The 26,009-nt window shown below is 56.8% G+C and overlaps 1 protein-coding gene across 8 annotated transcripts; it reads left to right on the top strand.

The window, feature by feature from the left end:
- The first annotated feature begins 14 nt into the window (after positions 1–14).
- On the top strand, positions 15–24,675 carry SSC5D (scavenger receptor cysteine rich family member with 5 domains). 8 transcript variants are annotated; one of them, XM_064580488.1, is made up of 14 exons: positions 15–905; positions 1,396–1,422; positions 1,734–2,042; positions 2,226–2,345; positions 2,562–2,675; positions 2,947–3,255; positions 5,487–5,804; positions 6,007–6,183; positions 7,582–7,899; positions 9,319–9,927; positions 9,999–10,316; positions 10,437–10,604; positions 18,066–18,230; positions 21,143–24,673. In XM_064580488.1, exons 1-14 carry the CDS (start codon positions 416–418, stop codon positions 22,804–22,806), a joined length of 5,106 nt encoding a protein of 1,701 aa, XP_064436558.1. In that variant the 5' UTR covers positions 15–415; the 3' UTR covers positions 22,807–24,673. The 8 variants fall into 8 exon arrangements, with proteins under 8 accessions (XP_064436558.1, XP_064436559.1, XP_064436561.1 ...); XM_064580489.1 differs by having other exon boundaries at positions 10,002–10,316; XM_064580491.1 differs by lacking the exon at positions 18,066–18,230 and having other exon boundaries at positions 21,143–24,675.
- The last annotated feature ends 1,334 nt before the right edge of the window (positions 24,676–26,009 follow it).

A 26,009-nucleotide genomic window follows, 5' to 3' on the forward strand; every position in this document is an offset into this window, starting at 1 on the left:
GCTGGACGGGGAGAAGGGGAGGCAGTGAGCTCACGGCAGCCCCGCTCCCTGCCAGCCCTCTGACTCACGCTCCCCATTGCCGAATTTTTTCCGCCTCACAGCTGCCTGGTGCAGAGTGGGGGGCGGGGGGAATGAGTGTGTGTGTGTGTGTGTGTGTGTGTGTGTGGAGTCCCCCACCCTCACCCAGGACTCAGCGCTTAGTCCGCCTGGCCCCCCCACTCCCGTTTCCCTGGGGTTCACCCAGTGCTCCCTCAGCTGGGGGGCCTGAAGGGTTTGCGTTCAGCCCCACCAGGGCCAACCGAGAGGGCTTCCTCCCGTTCCTTTCCCAATCAGGAAGTCCTTCCTGGTGTCTGGCTGTAAGCTGTCTTGCTGCTGGTTTGAATGTACGCTCCCTCCGCTCCGTCCTGGTCTCACCATGTCCCCTGGCTGGACAGAGGAGGCAGAGGGTGGCTGCCTGTGCGTGCCTCTGTCCAGTCCCTTTCCTGCAGCCGCCCGCCCTCCCCTCAGCATCTCTAAGCACCGCAGGGCGCCTGGCCTGGCGGCTCCCGGCTCCCCGTGGGAGTTTGCAGTTGGACACCCTCCCTCCCCGCCTCCACCCCCCTCCTCCTCAGAACTCAGCTGCTGGCCAGCCCCCTCCCTGCCCCCGCTCCTGTCCCCTGCTGCCTCCTCGGCAGGCAGCCTCTCTTCCTTCTGGCAAGGCGTCCAGCCACGGCCTGCTGCTTCTTCCCGGCCTGCTGCTTCTTCCCGGTCCAGGGCGCCTCTGGCAGGCGCTTCCCTCCCTCCCTCCCTCTCTCCTTCCCTCCCTCCGGTGGCCGCAGCCTCCTCCCCTCTCCTGCTCCGCGTCCCCTTTCACCCCGTCCCTGCCCTGGAGTCTGCAAACATGAGGGTCTGGGCCTGCCTTATCGGTGAGTGACCCCCTCTCCTTGGGGACCCAGGGACCTCTGACCCCTGAGCTCATACCCTTAAGCGACTCCAACTTCCGGGGCCTTGTCCCTGGTGCTTGTGATAAGGGACATCTGGTTCTCCTTGCCTGATCCCCCAAGGGACCCAGCCTCTGCACACCCAGTCCCACCCTCTGAGGACCCCAGGGACTACCCGCCCCCACCACCGGCCCTGACCCCGGGGGGGGGGGGTCACTCACCATTTGACATTAACCAGGCCCTTGGGGGAGCACAAAGGGCCTGGCTCCCAGCCCTGACCCCAGGCATGTGGGACCCCGCCCGTCTCAGAGACCTGAGTCTTGCCCAGTCCAATGCCCAGAGTCCTGCTTCCCAGCAGTGGGGTTTCTGGTTCAGAGATGTGCAGATTCTGTGTGTGTGTGTATTTAAGACAAGGAGAAAGCACCCCCTTGGGGCCTGCCCTCACTCTACCCTACCCCTCCAACCTCCCTTCCAGTGGCTCTGATGGGGATCCAGGCTGTTGGTAAGTGGCCTTGAGCACCTCTGTCTGGCCTTGCCCAGCTCCAACCCACCCCTGTCCAGTCTCACCCTCCAGGGGGACCCCGGCAGCCCCGTGGGCGCCTATGACCTCGGGCATTGCTCCCCCCAGAACCACCGCTGACCAACCTCCCACTTCCTGTGGGGCCCCTGCTCTCCTGGGAACCCAGGAATTGGGGCCCCCAGCAGCGGCCAGGGCGGCCGGCCTCGCACCTCACGCTGCAGGCCAACCCCTGGCCCTGCCCTTCCCGGGCCCCGGGCCTCCTGGACGTCCCAGCCTTTCCTCTGTCCCCCCAGAGCGGCTGCGTCTGGCTGACGGCCCCCACGGGTGTGCTGGCCGCCTGGAGGTGTGGCACGGCGGCCGCTGGGGGACGGTGTGTGACGACGGATGGGACCTGCGGGACGCAGCTGTAGCCTGCCGCGAGCTGGGCTGTGGGGGTGCGCTGGCCGCCCCCGGAGGCGCCTTCTTCGGGGAGGGCGCGGGGCCCGTGTGGCTGAGTGAGCTGGCCTGCCGGGGCAGTGAGGGACAGCTGGGGCTCTGCTCCCACCGCGGCTGGAAGGCCCACATTTGCTCCCACGAGGAGGACGCGGGCGTCGTCTGTGCAGGTGAGAGGCCCTGGGCCCTCCTTCGGGGGCACTTCTGCAGATGCGACCCAGGGACTCGGACGGTCCAGAAGTCCAGGCACCCCCACCCCTGACACCCCCTCCAAAACCAGGCGTCTCCCTCTGGGACTCCCAGCTGACCACTGCCTGGGGGGGCCCCTGCCAAGCTCCTGTGCCGTCCCACAGGTCAGCGTGTGGCCAACTCCAGGGACAGGGACGATCCACCTTCGATCCTGGAGGGGGACCCCTGGCCGGGGCTGTCTGGGGAGCTGAGCCCGGGCTCTGAGGAGCCTCCTGTGACCCACGGTGAGTCCGCCCTGGCCACGCTTCCAGCTGTGAGGGGACTTCTGTGCTGGTATCTCCCAGGGGACAGACAGGGGCACCCGCTTCACCACCTCGAGGGGCCCCTGTCACAGCCCCCTTCACACCCTCAGGGACTCTCACAGGCAGCACAGTGCGGGCCCCCAGCCGGGAGGATGAACAGCTCCCCACCAACCGCGCTCTGGCCGCTGTCTCTCGCAGCCCCCCGCCCAGCTGGGACCCCACAGAACAACTCCAGGAAGAAGAGCCTGCGGCCGCTCAAGCAACCCAAATCCACCAGGGCCCCTGTGCTGACGGCTGGAGCCCCCCGACAGGGTACGATCCGTGCAGCCTGGACTGACCTGGGGACCCCAGCATGCACTGTGTCCCTCGGGGTTCAGCGGGGCCCAGGCTCCCGTTGTGCCCCCACCCCATCCCCACCCCATCAGGGGCCCCAGGTGGCCGCTCCCTCCCTGGATCTCAGGCCACTGCTCCCTCTGGGGCTCAGTTTTCCCAGATGGAAAATGAAGGGTGTTTGAATCCGCTTTTCCCAAACTGCCTCGCACAAGACTCACCACCCCCTCCCTCCCTGCCCCTCCCCCCCCAGAGCGGCTGCGCCTTGTCTCGGGCCCCCACGGGTGCGCCGGCCGCCTGGAGGTGTGGCACGGCGGCCGCTGGGGGACGGTGTGTGACGACGGATGGGACCTGCGGGACGCGGCCGTGGCCTGCCGCGAGCTGGGCTGCGGGGGCGCGCTGGCCGCCCCCGGAGGCGCCAGATTTGGCCCGGGCTCAGGGCCCGTGTGGATGGATGACGTGGGCTGTGGAGGCGGAGAGCAGGCTCTGCGGGACTGTCCCCGGAGCCCCTGGGGTCGGAGCAACTGTGACCACAACGAGGATGCAGGGCTGGTCTGCACCGGTATGTCTGCCGCCCGCCCCCGCCCCGCGCCCGCCCCGCGCCCGCCCCGCGCCCGCCCCGCGCCCGCCCCGCGCCCGCCCCGCGCCCGCCCCGCGCCCGCCCCGCGCCCGCCCCCTGGGTCTGCCCCTGCCCGCCTGCCGCGGTCAATGCACCTGCTTTGTCGGCCCTCCTCCCGCCTCGGCCTCCCTCTCCCCTCCCTCCTCCCCCTCTTCCTTAGCTCCTCCTTCCTGCCCTCCCCCTCCCTCTTCCTTCCCTCCCTCTTGCCTCTCTCCTTTCCTCCCTCCCTCCACCCTCTTCCTTCCCTCTCTCCCTCCCTCCCTTCTCCTCTTCCCTCCTGACTCTCTCCCTATCCCATCTCCCTCCCCCTCCTCCTTGCCTCCCTTCTGCCTCTCTCCTTCCCTCCCTCCCTCCCCTCTTCCTTCCCTCCCTTCTGCCTCTCTCCTTCACTCCCTCCCTCCCTCCTCCTTCCCTCCCTCCCTCCTGGCTGTCTCCTTCCCTCCCCCCTCTTCCTACCCTCCCTCCCCCTCTTCCCTCCCTCCTCTCTCTTTCCCTCTCTCCCTCCCTCCCACTCTTCCCTCCCTCCTTCCCCCCTCCCCTCCCTCCCTCCTGACTCTTTCCTTCTCTCCCTCCCTCCCACTCTTCCCTCCCTCCTTCCCCCCTCCCCTCCCTCCCTCCTGACTCTCCTTCTCTCCCTCCCTCCCACTCTTCCCTCCCTCCTTCCCCCCTCCCCTCCCTCCCTCCTGACTCTTTCCTTCTCTCCCTCCCTCCCACTCTTCCCTCCCTCCTTCCCCCTCCCCTCCCTCCCTCCTGACTCTCTCTTTCCCTCTCTCCCTCCCTCCCCCTCTTCCCTCCCTCCTGACTCTCTCCTTCCCTCTCTCCCTCCGTTCCCCCTCCTCCTTCCCTCCCTCCTCCTCTTCCTACCCTCCCTCCCCTTCTTCCCTCCCTCCTCTCTTTCCCTCTCTCCCTCCCTCCCACTCTTCCCTCCCTCCTTCCCCCCTCCCCTCCCTCCCTCTTGACTCTCTCTTTCCCTCTCTCCCTCCCTCCCACTCTTCCCTCCCTCCTTCCCCCTCTCCCCCTCCCACAAATACCACGTAAGCACCATCCATGCCTGGTCTGCAGACACCGCATGAGACCCAGTCCTCACTCTCATGGGCTTCCAGTGGGTCTGCTGCAGGACCCAGCAAGCACAGGGCAGTTGCAGGGGCCGCCCATAGTTGTGGGTGGGAAAGCACAGGGGCTGAGGCAGACAGTAGGTGCCCACCAGACAGGGTGCAGGGGGTGGGCAGTTCTTCAGGCAGCTGATGTGAAGGGGAAGAGGACGAGGATGTCCGCCTGAGTCCCCGCTCTGTGCCAAGCAGCATGCTGGCCACCTCCCCTGCGGTCTCTGAGCCTCACCCCCACGTGGACAGCCTCTGGGGTGGGTATTCTCACCCCTCTCTTCCCAGATGTGGAAATGAGGTTCAGAGAAGGAACCCAAATGGCCCAGATCACAGACTCAGCCCCAGACCCAGAACTTGACCTGCTGGGTCTGTCTGGCTACAGATAGGTCTGCTGTGCAGGCTGGGCATCTGAAGCTTAGGGTGGGGTGGGGGCAGAGCCCACCCACTTGGGTTGGGGCACTGAGCAGAGGGCCAGGGACAGTGCTGCACGGCGTGGGCAGGACGTAGGGGCAGAAGCGGGGCCTTCAGAGCCCAGGTCATGGGAGGTAAGTTGAAGCTCGAGGGAGGGCTAAGTTGCCGGGAAAAAGAAGTGAACCCTATTGAGGTGCCTGGCTGTCACACTGTGGATGCTACTCACATGTGGGGAGTGGAGCCCAGGGATTCTGCGGGACATCCTACAGTCACAGGACGGGCCCCCCACAGCAAGGGATGACCCGTCCCCCCCATGTCAGTGGTGCTGAGGTTGAGAAGCCCTGCTTTACAGGCCTGAAGCAGGCAGTCAGGGAGTAGGATCAGGACCAGTGTCCGCAGGGCTCGCCCCCAGGCAGGCAGGGGCATTGGGAGGTGGACAGACCAGAGCTGGACTCTTGCTGAGTGATTTCCCATCCTGGAGCCTTTTCCTCATCAGCAAACTGAAGGTGGGATACCTGCTGTCCAGCGTCGTGGGCAGGAAGCCCAGCCCCACAGATAGCTCGGTACCTGCGCGTGGGTAGTTGCCTGAGCACGGAGCTCACACCGCTCATCCATCGCAGTCTCCCGTCTGTCTGTTCCCCTCCCTCTCCCCACATCCAGGCCCGGCCCCCCGGCTGCGTCTGGCTGACGGCCCCCACGGGTGCGCCGGCCGCCTGGAGGTGTGGCACGGCGGGCGCTGGGGGACCGTGTGTGATGATGCCTGGGACCTGCGGGACGCCGCCGTGGCCTGCCGCGAGCTGGGCTGTGGGGGTGCGCTGGCCGCCCCCGGAGGCGCCTTCTTTGGGGAGGGCGCTGGACCCATCTTCCTGGACGACCTTCGGTGTCGGGGTAACGAGACAGCCCTGCGATTCTGCCCAGCACGGCCCTGGGGCCAGCATGACTGTCACCACAGGGAGGACGCTGGGGCTGTGTGTGATGGTGAGGACACAAGGGAGAGGCTGGGGGTGTGGGTGCGCTAGAGCCTCAAGTGGAGGCACAGGAAGTGGGGGGCTCCTGGGGTGTCCTGACCGCCCACTTGCCCCCATCCATGAAACCTCATTCTGCATCAGTGGTCCTGGGATGGAGGGTGTGGGGAGCTGTCCAGCATCACCGTGGTGGTGATCACCTCCCCCCACTCCAGGTATGCCTCTTGGATATGTCCCTCCCACGGCCCCGGCAGTGGACAGCAACGGCTCTTTGCCCAGGGAGGCAGCGTCCAGGCCTCTGGCCCCCACAGTGAGCCAGGCCCCAGGGACAGCAGGTGTCTCACCTCCTCCTGTCTCCCTCACTGTCCCTCGGGAGCCTGGACCAGAAGCTGGTGAGTCTGTTCTGCTCCCCGAGAAAACGGGGCCTTACCTACTGCTTCCTCCCCCGTAGTCAGCCCCCAGGCATCCTTTCTCCCTGCTCAGAGACTGTCTCATCCAGGGGAAAAAACGAGGGTGGGGGAGGGAACAGAGCCCCATGCCCAGAAGGGTCTGTGCTTGGTTGAATGTTCTGCTGGTGCCATCTTGAAATGCGTGATTTTGGGGAGGCGGTCTCCTCACAACCACCAAAAGGACTGGATCCACAATCGTTGTCATTTGTAAAACACAGGCCTTAGTATTATTCAGGTGCAGTGCGGCCAGCAGATCAAGACGGGACCGCCGCTGGAAAGATAGTGGGTTTCTAGCCCACGCGCTGCAGGGGCCACGCAGGGAAGCAGCGCGTCGGCCAGGAGGCAGAGGGCGCCAGGGGGACCCGCAGCAAGAGCCTGGGCCGTGGCTTCCGTGGGAAGGAGCAGGCAAGGCCGAGGAAGCAGGCTTAGGGTCGGCTCGCCTGGATCGTTTCCGCGAGCGGTGGGGCACAGGGGCTGCCCCTGGTTGTCGGGCACCTGGCCCTGGGCGGCTGAGGGCGGTGGACAGTGGCCCAGAGGGTGCGCGCCCCCCGGAGCAGGTGGGGGGTGGGCTCTGGATTGGCTGGCGTGCATACAAGAGGCACGCTCCGCTGGTTGCCTGTCTCTCGGAATTAGCTGTCCCTCGAGGGGCAGTCCCTGCAGGGTCAGCAAGGCCCCGAGAGGTCACAGCGTCAGAGACACAGACAGTGAGAGGCCTGGTTAGCACAGCTGACTCGCCAAGGGTGGGAGACTTGGTCTTGCTGGAGGCCTCTTTCCCCCTTTTCCTGTGGCACTCAGCGCTCGTGTGGCCGGTGCTGTCGCGACACGGTCTGCGTCTCCCTCGGTGACGCTAGCGGCCACGCAGGCCGTGGGTCCTGCCTGGCGTCCGTGTTTCAGAGGAGGCCACATGGCTGAAACACGGGTGAAAGCAACTTGCTCCAGAGCCCACCTTCTCTTTTTGGTTCACTGCAGTAAACTATACGTACCATGAAACTGACCACTGCAACTGTTCTTAAGTGTACATTTCAGTGGCATTAAATACACTCATAAGGTCGGGCAGCCACCACCATTCAGCTGTAGGACTCTGTCGCCCTCCCAGACTCCCCATTCCCCCTGCCCCAGCCACCCACCCTTCTACTTTCTGTCTCTATGAACTTGACTCCCCTAGGGACCTCATGCAGATGGAATCCTACAGTATTTGTGCTGATGTCCTCTAGGTTCGTCCATGCGGCGGGTGTCCGAATTCCCTTCCTTAGAAAGGCTGAATCCTATTCCATTTTGTGTGTATGCCTCCCTTGGCTGTCCCTCCATCCAGTCTAATTCTTTGGGTCTCTTCCAACCTAGGGTCCCCCCAGCTGCGCCTGGTGGCAGGGCCCAGCAGGTGTTCAGGTCGGCTGGAGGTGTGGCACAATGGGCGCTGGGGGACGGTGTGTGATGACAGCTGGGACCTGCGGGACTCAGCTGTGGTCTGCCGGGAGCTGGGCTGCGGCAGAGCTCGGCAGCAGGACCCTGCGGCTGGCCGCTTTGGCTGGGGGGCTGGCCCCATCTGGCTGGACGATGTGGGGTGCTTGGGGACCGAGGCCTCACTCTCAGACTGCCCCGCTGCGCCCTGGGGGAAGCACAACTGTGCTCACAATGAAGACGTTGGAGTCACCTGCACTGGTAAGGAGGCCCTGCCCACCTGGTGGCTCCTGGAGGGCTTCCTGGAAGAAGGGATAGGAATTAACATCTACACTAACATCTACTGAGTGCTGTCTCCTAAGCCCCCGCCCCGGGCTGGGTGTTCCCACACCTGTGACCGCACTCACGCCTCACAATTAGTACAAGCTGGTGGATGTTAGGCTCATTTTACTGAGGAAGCCGTGGCACAGAGAGGTTAAGTAACTTGCCCAAGGTCACACAGCAACTAAGTGGCAGAGTTGGGATTCTTTCTCCTCCCCAAGATAAAGGAGGTGAAAAGAGGGACACTGGGAGACGGAGAGAAGCCAAAGTGAGGGCCAGCTGCAGTAAGTGCAAGCGTTGTGTCTGTCTCGTTCGTTTGCTAACATTTATGGAGTGCCACTGAGCCAGGTGCTGGGGCCTCAGGATGCAACGATCACAGTCCCGGCCTTTGGGAAGCTCACAGCTCACTGATAGAAAGAGATGCACCAACAAATCACCGCAAACCCGTGTGACATGTTATCATTTGGGGGGGCCCAAGACCAGCCTCAGGTTCTATGATCTTCTAGAAGAACTCACAAAGAAATCAGAAGAGCTGTCAAAAACCAGTCAAGGCAGACGCACAGGGGCCGGTTCAGGGGAGACCTTCAGGGAGCTTCCAGCCGTTGTCCCAGGAGAGCCATGCAGACAGCACTTAGTTGTGCCAGCAGGGGCGAGTGACCACACACACGTGGCACTGCCAAGCAGGGATGCTCCCCTACCTCCGTGTGCAGTTTTTATAGGAGCTTGGTTACAAGCTATGGCTGCCTGCCAGCTGGCTGCCCATACGTCAATTGTTGGTACCGACTCTCTGGGTAGCCTCAGGAACCAGGGGCCAAGGGCCAAACCTTTCTTCGGGCACAGGTGACACGTTAGGGCACACAGGTGCCAATCAGAGAGATGTGACAACAGTGGTGACCCACAGGATGGAGTCACTGAAGCTAAAGCCACAGAGCCACAGAAGGGTTTTGAGCTGGGGAGTGACCCGCCAGACCTGGTACCACTCTGGTAACTGGTAAGAGCTGGACAGGGAGAAAGGGAGACGGTCAGAAGTTACAGGAAGTGATGCCATGGGTGGCCCCAAGATGAAGAGGAGAGGTCAGACGTGGGAAGGGCAGAGAGGATCAGTCACGTCACAACTGTAAAAGCCAAGGAGCAGGGGGTGGTGTTTCTGGCCAGGAGGTTTGTATCCCCAGCATCTGGCACAGTGCCTGGGTCATAGAAGATGCTTGATAAATGTTGGTGACATGCATGAGTGAATGAATAATGAACAAATGAATGGAAACTTGGTGATTGCAGAGATGAGAAAGAAGGAGAGATCTAAAAGACACCTTGTCATTATGGTATCCACCATCTTCCCTGTCCTCTCCTCCCACCTTCCAGACACCCCTGGCCTGGACTCCATCGCAGACCCCTTCAGTTGGAGCTGGATCCCTGGCCTGGGTAGAGATCCGGATGCCTGGCTCCCTGGAGAACTGGCCACCAAGCCCCCCGCAAAGCTGACCCCCAGTGTTCCCGAGAAAACCACCACCAAGGCCCCAGGGAAAATGCCCAAGAGTACTAAGAAGTGGGTGACCAAAAATGCAAGGAGACCGACCACTCAGCCCCCTGCGATGCCAACCACTAAACACTCCAGGGTCCTGGGCACCCAGAGGCCCCCTGACCTGACCTCACGTACCACTACAACCCTGACCACTGAAGCCTCCCAAAGAACAGTTTCTGAGTCTACTACCAAGTTGACCACTGAGGTTCCCCACAGGATGACCTCACATACTACTGCAACACGGACTCCCCGGGCCCCCCGAGAACGGACCGCTAAGACCGTGGCAACATCAACCACTCAAGGCCCCCGAGAAATGACCTCTGAGGCCACGGTGCAGCGAATCCCTCTGGCCTCCACGGAGCCATCCGCTGACACCCCAGCACAAGGTTCTCCAGAGTCTTCCAAAGACCCAGCCCCCTCCCCCACTGGGAGCACCGCTGGGGGATCAGGTGAGCGGAGGGAACATGAAGAGGTGAGGCTGACCCCTCTTGACCCCTCCTGACTTGGGGTCTTCTACCAGCAGGCCCGTTCCGGGTGCGTCTGGCCGATGGGCCCAACCGGTGTGCTGGCCGGCTGGAGGTGTGGCATGCTGGGCGCTGGGGGACAGTATGCGATGACAGCTGGGACCTGCGGGACAGTACCGTGGCCTGCTGGGAGCTGGGCTGTGGAAGGGTCCGGGCCCGAGTGGGCAAAACCCACTACGGCCCCGGGACCGGTCCCATCTGGCTGGATGACGTGGGCTGCAAGGGAATGGAGGCCTCGCTGAGTGACTGCCCTGCTAGGGCATGGGGCCAGCACAACTGTGACCACGAGGAAGACGTGGGCCTCACCTGCACTGGTACTGGGGATGGGGTGGGGGACCCAGAGTCACTCCAGCAGGTTCTGGAAGGGCAGTCTGGAGCAGCAGCAAGGACCTGAGACAGGGTGGGGCTCAACCCACGCCCCACTTTCTCCCAAGGCTACGCGGATGAGGATGATTATCCTCCCTGGACCTGGGATCCCACCTCGGGAGAGGACCTGGCCAAGGCGACCACCGCTGCAGGGGTACCTGGACACAGGCTCTCCTGGGGCACCACCAAGAGCCCAGGGGCCCCCTCCCCGGCGACAAGGCGTCTTCCGGACACAGGTGAGGTGCACGGCCAGGGTGCGGATGGGGCCCCCATCAGTTTGTGTGCGCCTCCCGGCAGGGCTCCCCAACAGACCCCGAAGTGAGCTGGCCTGGGTGTCGGAGATCACGGACAGGTTCTCCGCGGCTCTGGGGACCCTAAAACGTTCCCTCCTTGGGCTCTCCTCGAGAGCCTTGAAGAGGAGACCCCCGTGTGTCTCTGAGCATCAGACCAGGCTCAGCACGGCCTGACCTCACAGGCCTCCCGCAAACCAGCCGCGACACCTGAGACTGGGCCCCTCCATCCAGAGCCCCGAGACCCCCCAGCTGGCCGAGGTCACCACGCCATCCTGCAGCGCCCTAGAGCTTGGCCCGTGCGGCCGACCCGAGTGTCCTTTCACCCCTGCGGCCACACCCGGAGCCCGTGCGCCCCAGCCCACGTGCTCCATTGCCTGCTCTCGGGGGCTTCTCCGCGGCGTCTCCCAGGCCCCGCGCCCCTGCGCATGCGCACGTGCTCTCGCGGGCTTCGCAGCCGCTGCCGCCCGCCGTCCCTGCGCATGTGCATGTGTGCGCATGTGCATGTGTGCGCATGTGCATGTGTGCGCATGTGCATGTGTGCGCATGTGCATGTGTGCGCATGTGCATGTGTGCGCATGTGCATGTGTGCGCATGTGCATGTGTGCGCACGCGCGTCCGCGGCTCTTCCACCTCTCCCCCCCCCCCCCGCCCCGGTCTCGCTCTTCCCTTCCCCCGCTCCACGTCTCCATCGCTCTGCTGTTCTCCTGGCCTGCTAGTCTCTCCCCATCGCTCTCGTGTGCCTACATCCGGTGCACACTCCCCGCGTTCCTGTGTTCCCGCAGTCGATGCCTCCATCCTCCCCTGTTCTCGCTCTCTCCGCCTCCGCCGCCTCCGCCTCTGGGACCCACCGTTTCCCACGCCAGCGGCTCGGCCTTCCCCTGCGTGCCCTGCTGTCTGCCTGCCCCGCAGCCCGGCCACTCGTGCCTCCTGCCGCCCCTCCGTGCCTCGCACGCTGACTCCGACGCCTTCAGCTCACGGCTGTCCCCTCCCGCCCTGGCCCCGCCTTTTTCACTCCACCCAGCTTGCTGCCCCCTCCCTCCTTCTCCGGCTGGCTGCTCTCCCATCCCCCGAAGGCCCCACTTCTGCCTGTCGCCCCGCGCCCCTCTCCTTGTCTTCTCCTGAGGGACTCGTCGCTTCAGGAACGGGGCGCCCCGCCCCTCGGGCATTTTCCCGCCTTTTTCTGGCGCTCAGCACGCACGCGCACTCCGCTGTCCTCGGGACGAGGAGAGGGCCAATCCGCTTCACGCCCCGTGACGCCACAGGCGCGCTGCGCCTCCTGATTGGCCGGCAGGCCCACGCCCGCGGTAATAAAATCCGGTGAAGCGCCCCCTGGGCGTCCAGAGCGGCGACCTGTAGGCGAGGTTGGGCTCCTCGTGAGGGGAAACGGAAGGGAGGAGCGGGCCGAGGGGCCGCCGCGCTTTAGGGTGGGGGATCGGAGTTGTGAGGTAGGGCCGGTCCTGCGCAGCGTTACGAGGTGCTGCTCCCGGGTGCGTTGCGGCTGGGGTTCTAGAGCCTTCGTTCTCTGCAACCGGCGCAGACCCGTCTGTCCTCTAGCGCCCCCTCGTGGCGGAGACGGTCAGACGCGGGGCTGGAGTTCCTTCGGGGGGGGGGGGGGAGGCGACTCCGTGAGCTCGGAAGTGCAGAATGGCGAGCCGCTCAAGGGAAATCTCGGGGTAGTCCCAGATACAGTAATAAGGGGGCCAGATGGGGAGTGGGAGGGAGGACAGACATGAATTCCTATCCTCGCTGCAAGGTGACCCTGAAAATAGATGACTCCAGTTCTTTGAGCCTGTTTCTTCCTCTGGAAAAACAGTCCAGCCGAGCTAACTCCGTGCTGGGCACGCATGATTCCAACAACCGGGAGACCTAGGTCCCGTTAATGCCCGTGTTTCAGATGGGGAGAAAATTCGACTCAGAACTTAAACACAGGAGCCGCTGTTGAGGTCCATCTTACATGACTTCACACACATTTTGCTCATTGGGTTGGGAAAGATTACTGAATTACTGAGCTAATTATCAGCGAGTTGCTTAGTCCAGCTCTTCGGCTTCCAGTTGTGGCTCCACCAAGATGAGAACTAGCTGGGTGACCTCAGGTCCCAATCCCGTGAACAAAATGTGTGTGAAATAGTTTAAAACCACAGAACGTTGGTGGTTAGACTGATTTACCATAAATGAACAACAGCTGCAGGATCCCAGGGAAGGAGTTGTTATTTCTAGTGGAGCAATCAGGAAAAACCTTGCAGGGGAAGTGGTATTATCCAGTGGCAGACACCAGGAGGAAGGGAATTCTCAGAGGGGCAAAGGCTCTAGGTGAGAAACCGCATCGCCAGTAGGACATTGTCATCTCCCTGGACCCTTAGCTCCATCGCGCGTTTGCTAACTGTCAGAAGTCCTACAGGGCTCTCCCAGGGCTGACACCAAGGTGTGAACAGGGATGTGTTCCTTCCGGAGGCGCTAGGGGAGGAGAATCTGTTGCTGTACCTTTTCTGGCTTCTAGAAGCCCCACATTCCTTGGCTCGTGGCCCTTTCCTCCATGTTCAGAGCTAGCAATGTTGCACCTCTCTGACCTCTCTTCTGTCTTCACATCTTTCTCTGTCCTGATTTTAAGGATGTGTGTGATTGGATTGGGCCTACTTGGATTGATGCAAGATAATCTCTTCATCTCAAGGTCTGGACCTTTAATCACATCTGCACTATCCCTTTGCCACAAAAAGGTAACCTCTTCACAGGTTCTGGGGATTAGGGTACAGGCATCTTTGGGGGAGAATTATTCTGTCTACCATCGAATGTGTGCTGTAGAGACTCAGCAGAGACACATTTCTTGACGGAATTGTAACAGCTGAGGCTAGAGGCTTCAGAGGTTGAATTTTCACTTTCTAGTTCATTGAAGTAACATTTTTCGAGGCTTCTCGGAATTTGGAGACACAGACATTAACTCGTGTGTCAAATACCTGCCGTGTGACAGGCGTGACTACTAACCCCTGGGAACATAGCAGTGATGAGCAAGGGAAAGGGAGGCTGCGATTTGCGATTTGGAATAGGATGGCCGGGAGATGCCTTACTGAGAAAGTGCCCTTTAAATGATGACCTTCAGGAGGAGAGGGAGAAAGCCATGCAGATATCTGGTTGGAGAGTGTTTCATACAGAGGGAACAGTGCCTTCGAAGGCTTTGAGGTGGAAGTGTACTTAGCTGGTTCCAGAAACGGCAGCAAGGTCAGTGGGGCTGAAATGGCGTGGTTGATCGGAATGATGGCAGGAGATGAGATCTGTTCTGGGGAGCCCCGAGGGAGCTAAAGGTGCATTCCAGGCAGAGGGAGCAGCACATGCAAAGGCCCTGTGGTGAGATCTTGAGAGAATGGCAAAGATACCAGCATGGCTGAAGCAGAGTAAGCCAGGCAGGGTGAGAGTGATAGGAGAGGGCTAGACTCTGAGTTTTATTCTCTATGCAGCAAGAAGCCCTCAGTGGAGCGTTTTGAGCTAGGAAGGACATGGTCACATGTGCATTTTCAAAGCAGTCACCCAGGATGCTGCATGGGAAATGGATGGAGGAGCTAGAGTGCATACAGGGAGGCTGAGAGGTCTCTGGAAAGGTGACAGTGGTCTCTGCCGGGGTGGCAGTGGAGACTAAGAAGTGGATTATGTAAGCTATGTTTTGGGAGTTGAGCTGATGGATTTGAGTGATGGGTTGGGTAGGGTGTGTGAAGAGGGAGGTGGGAGATGGGGATCCACCTTTTACTGGATCAGGGACTACTGCAGCTGGATCCACAGGATCCACAGTGGGAATATTAGATCCATTGGTGATGCGTTTAACACACCCAAGTGGAGACATTAGATACGTAATACTAGAGCTCTGAGGAGTGCTTGGGCTGAAGATATAAATTGACAGGATGGGATTTGAAGCTGTGGGAATGGATGAAGCTGTGCAGACAGATAGCCTTGTCTAATGGACCTCCCACACTCAGCTTGGGAGGTGGGATGATTGATGGATTTGGGCTTTTGCTGTATGTTATGGCTGCATGAGGTCATGCAGAGGGAAGGGGATCCAAGAGTAAATGCAGGATTAAATTAAAATCAGAGGTTGGATGAAATCATAGCTAGTATTCATTGAATGTGCTCCACATGTCAGGGACCATCTACCAGCATCACATGGCTTAACTCACTTCCTCCCCCAAGGAACCTTATGAGATCAGTTCTATCCTTAACACCCTTCTACAGATAAGGAAACAGAGGTACAAAGAGGCCAGTACAGCAAAAGGCAGAGCTTCGATTCTAACTCCAGGATTTACACTCCTAACCACTCTAGCCATGGAGACGGGGAAGGAGCATATGACAGAATTAGCTCTGAAGAACCCAGAAAGCATAAAGCAGGGCATGACTTCATTGAGGGGGGGAGGGGAGTGGCCTTTGAATAAAATCTTGAAGGATGAATAGGGTAGGGTAAGACTCAGGAGATCTGCACCCCAAGGGAAAGAGGTCTCCATTTAGGACCAGGTACACCTGCAGGGGTCTGAAGCCTAGCACTGCTCCTTGGCTGTGTGACTTTGGGAAAGTTCCTTGCCCTCTCTGGGCTTCAGTTTGGTCATCTGTAGCAAAACGGCAGCTTCTCCACCCACCCTCTCCCCATGAGATGGCCAAAAATTAAAATGCCTGACAACATCAAGGATGTGGGATGAAGGTGGGCATGAGAATCTGCACCTATTTAGGAGGGCAGTTTAACAATATCTAGGGGGATGCATCTGCCTTCCACACAGCAGTTACACAATCAGGTATTGAGGAGTTCTCACTCATGAACCCAAGGACACAGATCTAAGGAATTCACTGCAGCCATATTTGTAACAGCAAAACATTGGCCACAGCCTAACCCCCTGTCAGCAGGGGTACAGAGGAATCAACAGTTGTGTATTCATACGACGGAATAGTATATGAAGGTTAAAAAGAAGGAGCTAGAGATAGATGAATTTAATTCAAAGAATAAGCTTATCACATGCCAGGTTTTGCGACCCCATGCAGTAGACCATCATGGTACCCATTTTACAGGTGAGGAAACTGAGTCATGGAGAAGTTCAATGACTTGCTCACCCAGCTAGGAAGGGACACACCCACAAACCAAGCTGCAAAAGGATGTATGCAGTATATATGTAGATGGGCAGAGTCTTCAACTTAGGAAGCTAAAGCATGGAGAAACAATATGGCATCAGAGAGTCCTTCAGGGAAGGAGTGTGATTGGGCCTCACAAGGACTGTAACTCTGGAATGCTGCTTCTTAAATTAAAAATGCATATTTTAATGAAAAAAATCAAATTGATCCCATGCTAACGGACCACGAGCAGGTGGCCATATCTTAGAGGACATTTCAAGAACACAGAGGCACAAGGAGTATGCCTGCAGTTGGTGGGCTGACATTTTAACGGAATTCAATTTATGTTCTCAGTGGAGTTCTCCTAAAACCCAGCATCTTGAAAAGAAATCTTCACCGCTAATGGTTTTTCTCTCATATTTTTTCCATTTTTAACTTTTTAATTAATAGTACTGCTAATGGTTTTTAAAATTCCTAATGAGTGTGACCGTCAGGTAGGATTTCACGGTTATCCTCTTAAGATATTTGACAGGCATGGGGAAGGTATTTAATTAAGAACGGTTAATAATAGGGAGACATGACCGAGGTATCTGCAATGCTGGTCATCAGGGTGAAAATTGACCCATGTTCTATTCGTGTGTAATGTATTAGCAGGTGACAGAGCAAGGGATTTCTGCAACTGGGACAGCTAGCTACAGAGCTCAAAGTGACCAGGACAAACATGCCTAATATGTCAGATACCATCCTTCTGCCTGGTTTCACATGCAGAGTGGGAAAATATCTGTGGTGGAGAAGGGAAAGGCAAAGGCTCAGAGGTGCACAGAGGCTAGATGTGAACACCTCAAGGTTTGGGGTCCAGGGTGAGCAGGAACACCATGTGGAAGGCGGCATGGTAAGAGGGGGTGCTGGAGAGGTGGGCAGGGGGCAGTTAATCAAGTGAAATGAGGAACATGGACTTTACAGTTGAACAATGTTGTGGATACACTCAAACCCACAGAATTGTACACGTTAAGGTATGTGAATTATATGTCAACAAAACTACTGTGTTTTTTAAATGATTTATTTATTTACCTGAGAGAGAGAAAAAGCATGCACGCACACATGCGAGGAAAGGGGAGAACCTCTAGCAGACTCTCTGAGTGCTGAGCATGGAGCCCCATGTGGGGCTGGATCTCACAAACCTGAGATCACAAGGTGAGCTGAAATTAAGAGTCAGACGCTTAACCAACTGAGCCACCCAGGCGCCCAACAAAGCTATTGTTAAAATAAGTTTTTTTTTTTAAGATTTTATTTATTTATTTATTAGAGAGCGAGCGAGAGAGAAACAGCATGAGAGGGGGGAGGGTCAGAGGGAGAAGCAGGCTCCCCGCCGAGCCGGGAGCCCAATGCGGGGCTCGATCCCGGGACTCCGGGATCATGACCTGAGCCGAAGGCAGTCGCTCAACCGACTGAGCCACCCAGGCGCCCAAAATAAGTTTTTTGATCCACCAAGCTAGAAGACTGAATTCAGTCTTTCTATTCTCCCTATATAAAATGATATACTTTACATTATATTTTACATTATACTTATAAAATGGTATATTTTTATTATTACAGAGCTGACCATTGAACAACACGGGGGCTAGGGGCACTGACCCACACGCAGTCAAAAATCTACATATAACATTTGACTCCCTCAAAACTTAACTACTAATAGCCTACTGTTGACTGATAACATAAACAACACATATTTTGTAAGTTATATATACACACATATATATTATATACTATATTTTTATAATAAAGTAAGCTACAGAAAAAAGTTACTAAAATCATAAGGAAGAGAAAATATATTTATAGTACCATACTGTATTTATGGAAAAAATCCACATGCAAGTGTTCCTGCATAGTTCAAACCTATGGTGTTCAAGGGTCTCTGTATATTATACATTTATATGTTATATAAAATTATTGTCATGTAGAGATTATCCAAGTGTATTCATCTAAAAACCATAGGGAAAATAATACAGAAATGTTCCTGGTGGTTCATTAATAAAGATATTATAGGGGTTTTTTTTCCCCCCGAGGGAAAAATAAAGAATGAGTAGGGGCAGGGACATCAGGACATTGACATAATAACTGTTCTTCTTTTATAAGCTGGTTTAGTCCAAGTTTCTGTTCTTGGTAGTTCAGAGCATCTCAGCTGAGTCACCAGGGTGGCTGTGAAGTCAGGGAGGAGATTGGGGTGGTGGTCTAGTTGAGACAGGATGAAGCCTGAGTTTGGGTCCAAGAGGAACAGAGGGTCAAAATCAAGCGAAGCGAGACTCAGTTCTCCCTATATCTCTCAAGGTGATGAGGATAGTTATGAGCCTTCCCGGACGTGGGATACACCTTCAGGAGGGGCTCTGCCCAAGGGGACACCCACCGCAGGCAGACCTGGATCCATTCTTACCACCACTATCACCCGGAGCCCAGGCCATTCCTCTCCAGCTCCAAGGATCCATGGGGTCACAGGTGAGGCATGTAGCTGTGGCAACCAGGTTGTTTGTGTTGTGGGGTAGAGAAATGGACTCCAAGTTCCCCAGTGGTGACCCCACTCTTACCCCAGAGACCCAAAAGAAATGTATCCTGAAACAAGGGGTTATTATCTACATCAGTGGCCCTCAACTGGGAATAATTGGCAATATCTGAAGATGTTTGGGATTGTCATGACTAAGAGTAGTGGGGCTACTAGAACCTAATGGGTAGAGGCCACAGATGTTGTTACATATCCTACTACGTACAGGACAGTCCCCCACAACAGAGAATCATCCAGCTCCAAATATCAACGATGCCCAGGTGGGGAAGCCCTAACCTATACTATGCAATTCACTCTGACAAATCAATAAAAAAATGACCCTATACGAGAATGGGTAACAGTTATGAATAGGTGATTCACAGAAGGGAAAGCCCAAATGGCCAACAAGTATATGTAGAAACATTCACACTCATAAGAAATCAGGATATTCAAATTAAAATGATGACAAGCATGGACAAAATTTGAAAGGTAGGTAATATCGAGTGTGGGTGAAGATGTGGGAATACAGACATCCCCACTGGATATAGCTATTTGATAAAGACAGTTTAGTGAGATTAAGTATGATTGTACATTGTGACCCAGCAATCCTCTTCCTGTATTCCAGAGAAATTCTTGAACAGGCTCCTAAGGGAAGCCTATGTGAGGGTTTTCTTTGGAATGTGATATCAGGGAGTTGGAGGCAGGTTACATGTCCCGCAGTGGGTAACAAGATAAGTGCAGTGGGTACACATGATGGAATCCCATGCAATAGCTAAAGCAATGACTAGCTACACACAGAGCAACATGGGGCGGTAGGAACAACATAATATGGAGGAAGACAGAAGCAGAATGAAATTTCCAATGATTTGCAAAAACTGAAAAGCACAAACACAAAAATACACATACACTTAATATATTAACATATATACATATGTGCCTTCTATATGGTATAAGATATTGTATAAGGACATATGTCAAATACATTAATGGAGGTAGCTGTGGGAGAAAGTGCAAGGGATGGAGATCGGGGAAGAAAAAGGAGAAGAAAGAAGAGACATTGCAGGACTGTTGATGACAATATACAGAGGAGTATGATTAGCTTAGCTCTCTGTACCTTGCGTCTGAAAAATTAAAAAGACCACTGTAGGCATCTGAACCCCTACAGTATTTAAGCAAGCTGAGATTCTTGAAATAATAACTAAACCAGTTAATATTTACTGAGCAATATACCATGTGTTGGGTACTATTCTAAGCACTTTACATATATTACCTCTTTAGCCCTCATAACATCTATAGGAGCCCTATGATGTAGGTATTAGAATTATGCCCATTTCACAGATGAGAGAAATTGAGGTATGGACATCAATGACTATGACAGTATTAATAATCACAAGAGTGCCTGTTACATGCTAGGCACTGTCCTAAGTCCCTGTACACACAGGAGCTCCCTGAATCATCACAGCTCTACAAGGGAGGTCCGTTGATCATCCACAAACTGAGATTCAAGGCAGTTAAATAACTTGTCCATGGTCACCCAGTTAGGAAGCGACAGGTCTGGGGTTTAAGCCCTGGCTGGAGGCCAAACCCTTTACTTAACCACTTCTCTACTGCAGTAAACAAATGGCAAGAACAGGATGCACATCAAAAATCCTACAGGAAAACTGGAATTCTCTAGAGCTGTATCGTTCAGTATGGTAGCTGTCAACACAGGTGGCTTTTTACTTTAAATGAATCAAAAATTTGAAAAATGAGGGCAACCCCCTCAGGTCCCCTCCCTCCTTGGGAGTTTTGTATTATCACTTTGCTAAGTCTCAATAAACCTTGCTTTACTGCCCACAAAAAAAAAAAAATTTTTTTTTTTAAATGAAACTTTCACTTCCTTAGTTGGACTAGCCACATTTCAAGTACTCGGTGGTCACATGTTATCATATCCATCACTGAGAGAGTGATTATTAATGACCTAGACTCTGAATGCAAAGGACTTTGCTTCATATCTTGTCCCCACAATTTGCGAACTGTATCCGTGAGACCTATGGCAAGTTACCTACCCTCTTGGCCTGACTCCCCTCATCTGCAAAAAGGGATAAAATTCTCATTTACCTGGAAGCTGAGCCAGGAAGGGGGTGAGGCTTCTCACTCTACTCAGGCCCTAAATGTAAGGGGCTGCCAAAACACTCAGTTACCAAGGTAAATAGTATCTTTATAGTTTTAAAAATAAAAATTAATGTAAAACATTCACAATGAACTAAATATCAAAAATTTAACTAAAGGCAGGATCCCATCTACCTCACTTGACTTGCCCTAATCCTGGCCCCGTCAGATTCTGTCGGGGTAAAATTTTGACTTTTTTGTTCACAGTGGATCTCTTGCAGTAATTTTGTTTAAAAATGTGACATAAAAATCTTGACTACTGAGATTACGCTCAGAACGCTCTTGCATCCCCCCTCATGCTTCTGCACCTTCTGGCATCTCCCACATTCCTCCCCCCATGTGCCCCCTCATCCCCTCTGCCCTTCAGCCCCTCCTGCATCCCCAGGTAAGCCTCCACATCCCCCACACTCCCGCATTTTCCCGCATGCTTCCACAACCCCCTTCTGCCCCCCACGTTTCCGCCCCGGCCCGCCTTCCGCGGTACCCCTCACCTCCCTCGCGCTCCCTCACCCGCGGTGGAGGACGCCAGGTGGCGCCTGGAGACACCACAGGTGGCGGGGAGGTGGGGCGCTAGGGCGGGGTGAAGTCTGCTGGCAACCCATGATGTCACAAGGCCCTGCGCTCTCCCGTTGGTCGGCTCCTCCCTGGAGGGGCGGGGCGGGCCACGGGGTGGGCGGGGCAAGCTGACCTCGGCCATCTGTCTTTCCTCCTCCTCCAGGTTCCCTGAGGAAACCGTGGCCCGAGCGTCGGCTGCAGCGTCCCACGGCGGCCAGGACGGCGCCCCCTGCCCCTTCCCCAGTTCCCTCGGCCTCACCAGAGCCCCCTGGCCCACCGGTGACCCCCGACTCCGCGCCACGGCTTATTCCCGAGACAGCTTCAGCGCGGGAGGTGACCTCTGACCCTCCTGGCACTTTGCCACCCAGCCCAGACCTGGCCTCCCGGATGAGCTCTGACCTCACCTTGACAACCCCTGGCCTCAGTCTGGCCACCTCTGAGGCCGCTGTGATTCCAGCGCTGACACCTGATCTCTCACCCACCCTACCACCCACCTTGCCCAGAGAGCTGACCTCTGACCCCTCTGCACCAGCCGCGGTGACCCACCTTTTTTCTACCTCGGAGTTGACTCCAGAATCCGACACAACCCCAGACTTGGACACAGCTCCATACGCCAACACAGTTCCAGATCATTCCAGATCCCCAGACCCTCCCACAAGCCCCCACCCCACTAGCACCCCTCACTCCACCTTGACCTCTCACCCCTCCATGACCTCTCAACCCATGACCACCCCTCACTCCACCACGACCCCACAACTCACCACGACCCCCCAACCCCCCACACCCCCCCAACCCCCCACACCCCCTCAACCCACCACAACCCCACAACCCCCCACACCCCCTCAACCCACCACAACCCCACAACCCCCCACACCCCCTCAACCCACCACATCCCCTCCTCCTACCACAGCCCTTTACCTCACCACAACCCCTCACCCCACCATGACCCCTCGGTCCACCACACCCCCTCAGTCCACCGCCGCTCAACCCACCACAACCCCTCACCCTATCACAACCCCTTACCCTGCCACGACCCCTCACCCCACCGTGACCCTTCATTCTACCACCTCTACTCGCCCCGCCATGACGGCCGACCCTACCTCAACCCCTGTGATCACTATCAAGTCCATTCCAACTTCCTTGGGAACAGAACTCTTCTCTCCCGCTCCAGCACCAACAGTCAAGCCCAGCCTACAGCCCTGGTCGACCTCCACGGGCTCCTCCCGTCTCCCTACATCCCAGATGTTGAGCCTAGCGCCTTTTCCAGCCTCAGAGCCCAGCCACTCCAGGCCTTCTCCAGCCCCAAGCATGGACACACTGTCCACTCAGGGCTTTGAGCCACCAAGAAGCCAGAGCCCCAAACCAAGCCTACCACCCACCCAGACCCCACACTCAGGCCCTGACCCTACTGTGACCTCTGACCTCCACCTGTCTTCCATGGCCCACCCCTTGGCCCAACCTCTCCCCGACCATCTCACCCCAAAGCCAACTCCTTGTCAGAGCCCAGACCCCCTTGGCCCATGTGTGGCGCTGCCACCACCTGTAAGGGTCATGGCTTGTGAGCCACCTGCCCTGGTGGAGCTGGTGGCTGCTGTGAGGGACGTGGGTGGCCAGCTGCAGAGGCTGAGCCTGGTCCTGGAACAGGAACTGCAGCAACGCCAAGCCCTGGGCCTGGGGCTGACCCAGCTGGTGGAGGCCACCCGGAACCTCGGGCAGCTGGGTGAGGTGGTAAAAAGACTTGCTGAGGGGGCCTGGCCCCCCAGCACATCTGCACCAACCACCACCACCCCCGAGGAGGAAGAAAGGCCTCGGAGGGGGGACGTGTGACCCTGTATGGGATTTGAGGGGCTAAGACACACCCACACAAAAAATGAAAACCAAAGTACCTAATTAAAAACAAAATATCAGCGACATCTGTGGGGACCTAGGGGGAACTCCAGAGAGATGGAATCACAAGATTGGTCTTGATCCGTCAATCCCACAGGCAGCAGGCACGGCAATGGTGTTTCTGGTGATGGCGTTGGTGATAATGGGCGATGAGCATGATGGTCGTTGTGACCGTGGCAGACGTATGGTGGTGAGCTTTACAACGGCAGTGATGGTGGTGACGGTCATGGCGACAACGATGATGGTGATGGAAGTGAGGTTGGCCGTGACCATGGCGGTGATGATGATGAAGGTGGGCATGGGCATGAGTGTGACGACTTAGTGATGAAGATCATGATGGAGATGGGGGTGCTGAAGATGCCACCATGGCACTGACGAAGCCCCGTGGTGGGAGGAATCTCTGTCTTGTTCGCAGACGTATGCCCAGCTCTCCGAACAGAGCCTGACGCAGAGTGCACAGTCCTTAAATACCTCTTGAATGAATGAGTGCATGATAATAATAATAATGACTAATATTTGTTGGGTACTTCTTTTGGGTCAGGCTCTGTTTTAAGGGCTTCGAGTGCATAAGGTCACTTTATCTTCATGAACACCTGCTGGGGAGGGTACTGTTACCACAGCTCAGCAGAGAGGAGTGAGCTTTGGAGCCTGAACGCCTGAGTTTGCTTGTGGCCGTGAACCTGAGCCAGTTACCTAACTTCTTGGTCTGAGTTTTCCCGACCATGAAAGGGGGATAATAAGTACATACCTCATGGGTTGCTGTGCCGATTAACTGATAAATTAATGCATATGTAGGCGCGCTTAGCACAGGGCCTGGCTCTCGATAAGTGCTCGTTCTGTGCCAGTTGTTATTGTATTTATCCCCATTTTACAGGGCACTGAGGCCCCAGGTCACTCAGGGAAGATCTAGTGGAGCCATGATTGGTGCCCAGGCCTGTCTGACCCAGGGTCCTTGCTCATAAGTCAGACTATCCTGGACTCGAGACCATGTCCAGGCGGTGGGACTCTGGGGTTTTGTTTCCTTTCTCTGAACCTTCTCATCGGGTACACGGGGAGAGAAATAGCACCTGCCTCTGGGGAGGTGGTGGTGGTCATGAGGATTAGATGAGGTAGTGTGGGCGAGGACAGAGCTCGGCATATCATGTGCTCAGTTAACAAGAAGGATCGTGATCCCTTCCTGACTGCGCTTCTCTGCGCGTGACCCAGTGTGGCCTCTTAACACACTACATCCCATCCTCACCACAGCCCTTTAAGGGAGGAACTTGATCCCCATTTCAGAAAGGACACTGAAGCTCAGAGAGGGCAAGCGCCTTGCCTCAGGCCACACAGCAGAGTGGGAACTCAAACGAGATGCAAATTCCCCTGCTTTGACCTTGGCCTGGGCTTCCAGGTTAGGACTCCCATGACGGGCCCCTCTCTGAGTGACCTTGGGTGGGCCCTTCCCCTCTCCTGTAAACTTGTAAACTGGGGGCTGTCTTGAAAGACTGAAAGAAGTTCCGATTCTGGTTTCTGTAGCCTCAGACAGGAGGAGACCGTTCCCTCCTCCTCCTCTCCCCCGTCTGGAGCCTGGCTCAGAGGTCCTGGAAGGTCATGGAGCTGGCGCCCCCACAGTCCTGCAAAGGCCAGCAGGGTCCAGTTACTCGTTGGGGGTGGGGAGGGATAATGCCCGGGGGTCCTGATAGATAGACTGACTGCCCCCGCCAACAGGCAGAGGAACACACAGAGAATTCTGTTCCCCGGGTTTCATTAAGCCCCAGACTTAAATAACTGCTGACTGGAAAACGGGGAGGGCCGAGGGGGCCCTGCCGGCCTGCCCCTTGCCCTCCTGGGCGGTCAGGGGCTCAGAGGACGGCACGCCAACCTGGAGGCAAAGGGCCTACTTCCCCATTTGTGGTTGGGAGCAGGTGCACCCCAACTCTGGGTCCCCTCAGAGGGCCCCACTAGGAGTTTAGGCTCCAGGCCCCCATCTGTGAGCCGGACTTGGTGGGGAGGCTGTTGGGCACTCTGGCCCCAGGTCCCTCCACCCTCTGCTGCCTTCTGCCAGCCCCACAGAAGCGGGTGCTTAATTATCCGGTCACTCTATCCCTGCTTGGCCAGGCAGCTAAGCCCAAACATCTGGCCCCAGGGCCCAGGGCCAGGGTGGACGGCCAGCCCCCACCTACTGCTGGCCCTGACCTGGATACCTCCTACGGGACAGCTGAGCCCTATCCTGTGCCTGCCAGCTTGCAACAAGCCCAGAACAGCAGCTACAGAGGCCTAGTGAGCTTGACTGATGCAGAAAAAAAAAAACATTTGACAAAACTCAGCACCCATTCATGGTTGACGCACACACGCACACGCACGCTCCTAGCAGAGTAGGAGCAGGGGGGGCTTCCTTAGTCACAGGAAGGGTGGGAAGAAAGACACAGATCTGTCCTTTCCCATGGGCGGTATGACTGTCCACGTAGGAAAGCCCAAAGCATCCAGTGGACAAATGGTTAGAGTTAGTAAGAGTCTAGCTAGGACGCAAGATCAGTACTCTACAATTGTGTCCCTTGCACCAGCAGGTGTGACCCATGCCCTGAAAGCATGGGCCTCACCAGCACCCCCTCAGACCCCTCCCCCCCCCGTCGGAATCCGCGTTTTAACAAGGTGGCCGGTGATTTGCGGCCAGCAGCTGTCACGACTGAGAAGAGCTGCTCGGTCCATTTGCATTATCTGTGTCCTAGACTGAACTGCAGAACTCCCACCCCGGGCTTGTTCATAGAGGCCTTGCCGGGCTGGCCCCCTCCGGCCCCGGGCAGGCTCTTTCCCCGCTGCAAGCAGAGTGCAGGTGGGGTGCAGCCGGGTTGGTTTAACGCCCTGCCCATGTTCTTCTTCGTGATTCTTGATTCTGTGTTTTCTAAGTGAAGCCGATGGGACCGGAGCCCGGAGTTCATGCACAGTCACTTCCCTGCTGGGTTCTGGTGGCTGGATGCCCCATCCCCAGTGAGGGTCGGCCAGGGAGTAGCTCCATGCCCCAGGCCGAGGCCAGGGAGTGGCATCAACAGCAAAGGGCAGAGGGGGCGGGGAAGGAAAAACTTCTGTTGAAGCAAGAAACCCCACATTTTCACTTTGCGCTGGACACCCACGTGGTCCTGCTTGCAAGCTTGGGGCTTCCCAGC

Source organism: Mirounga angustirostris, unplaced genomic scaffold, assembly GCF_029215605.1.
Source record: "Mirounga angustirostris isolate CCGP_5_RB_7025 unplaced genomic scaffold, mMirAng1.0.hap1 SCAF_16, whole genome shotgun sequence".
Taxonomy (NCBI): domain Eukaryota; kingdom Metazoa; phylum Chordata; class Mammalia; order Carnivora; family Phocidae; genus Mirounga; species Mirounga angustirostris.

Excerpts from the sequence above, each read along its gene's own strand:
- SSC5D (XM_064580488.1), top strand. The coding sequence starts at position 416 with ATGTCCCCTGGCTGGACAGAGGAGGCAGAGGGTGGCTGCCTGTGCGTG. Across the intron at positions 1,423-1,733 it reads GATGGGGATCCAGGCTGTTG|AGCGGCTGCGTCTGGCTGAC; the intron begins GTAAGTGGCCTT and ends CTGTCCCCCCAG. Across the intron at positions 7,900-9,318 it reads CGTTGGAGTCACCTGCACTG|ACACCCCTGGCCTGGACTCC; the intron begins GTAAGGAGGCCC and ends CCCACCTTCCAG.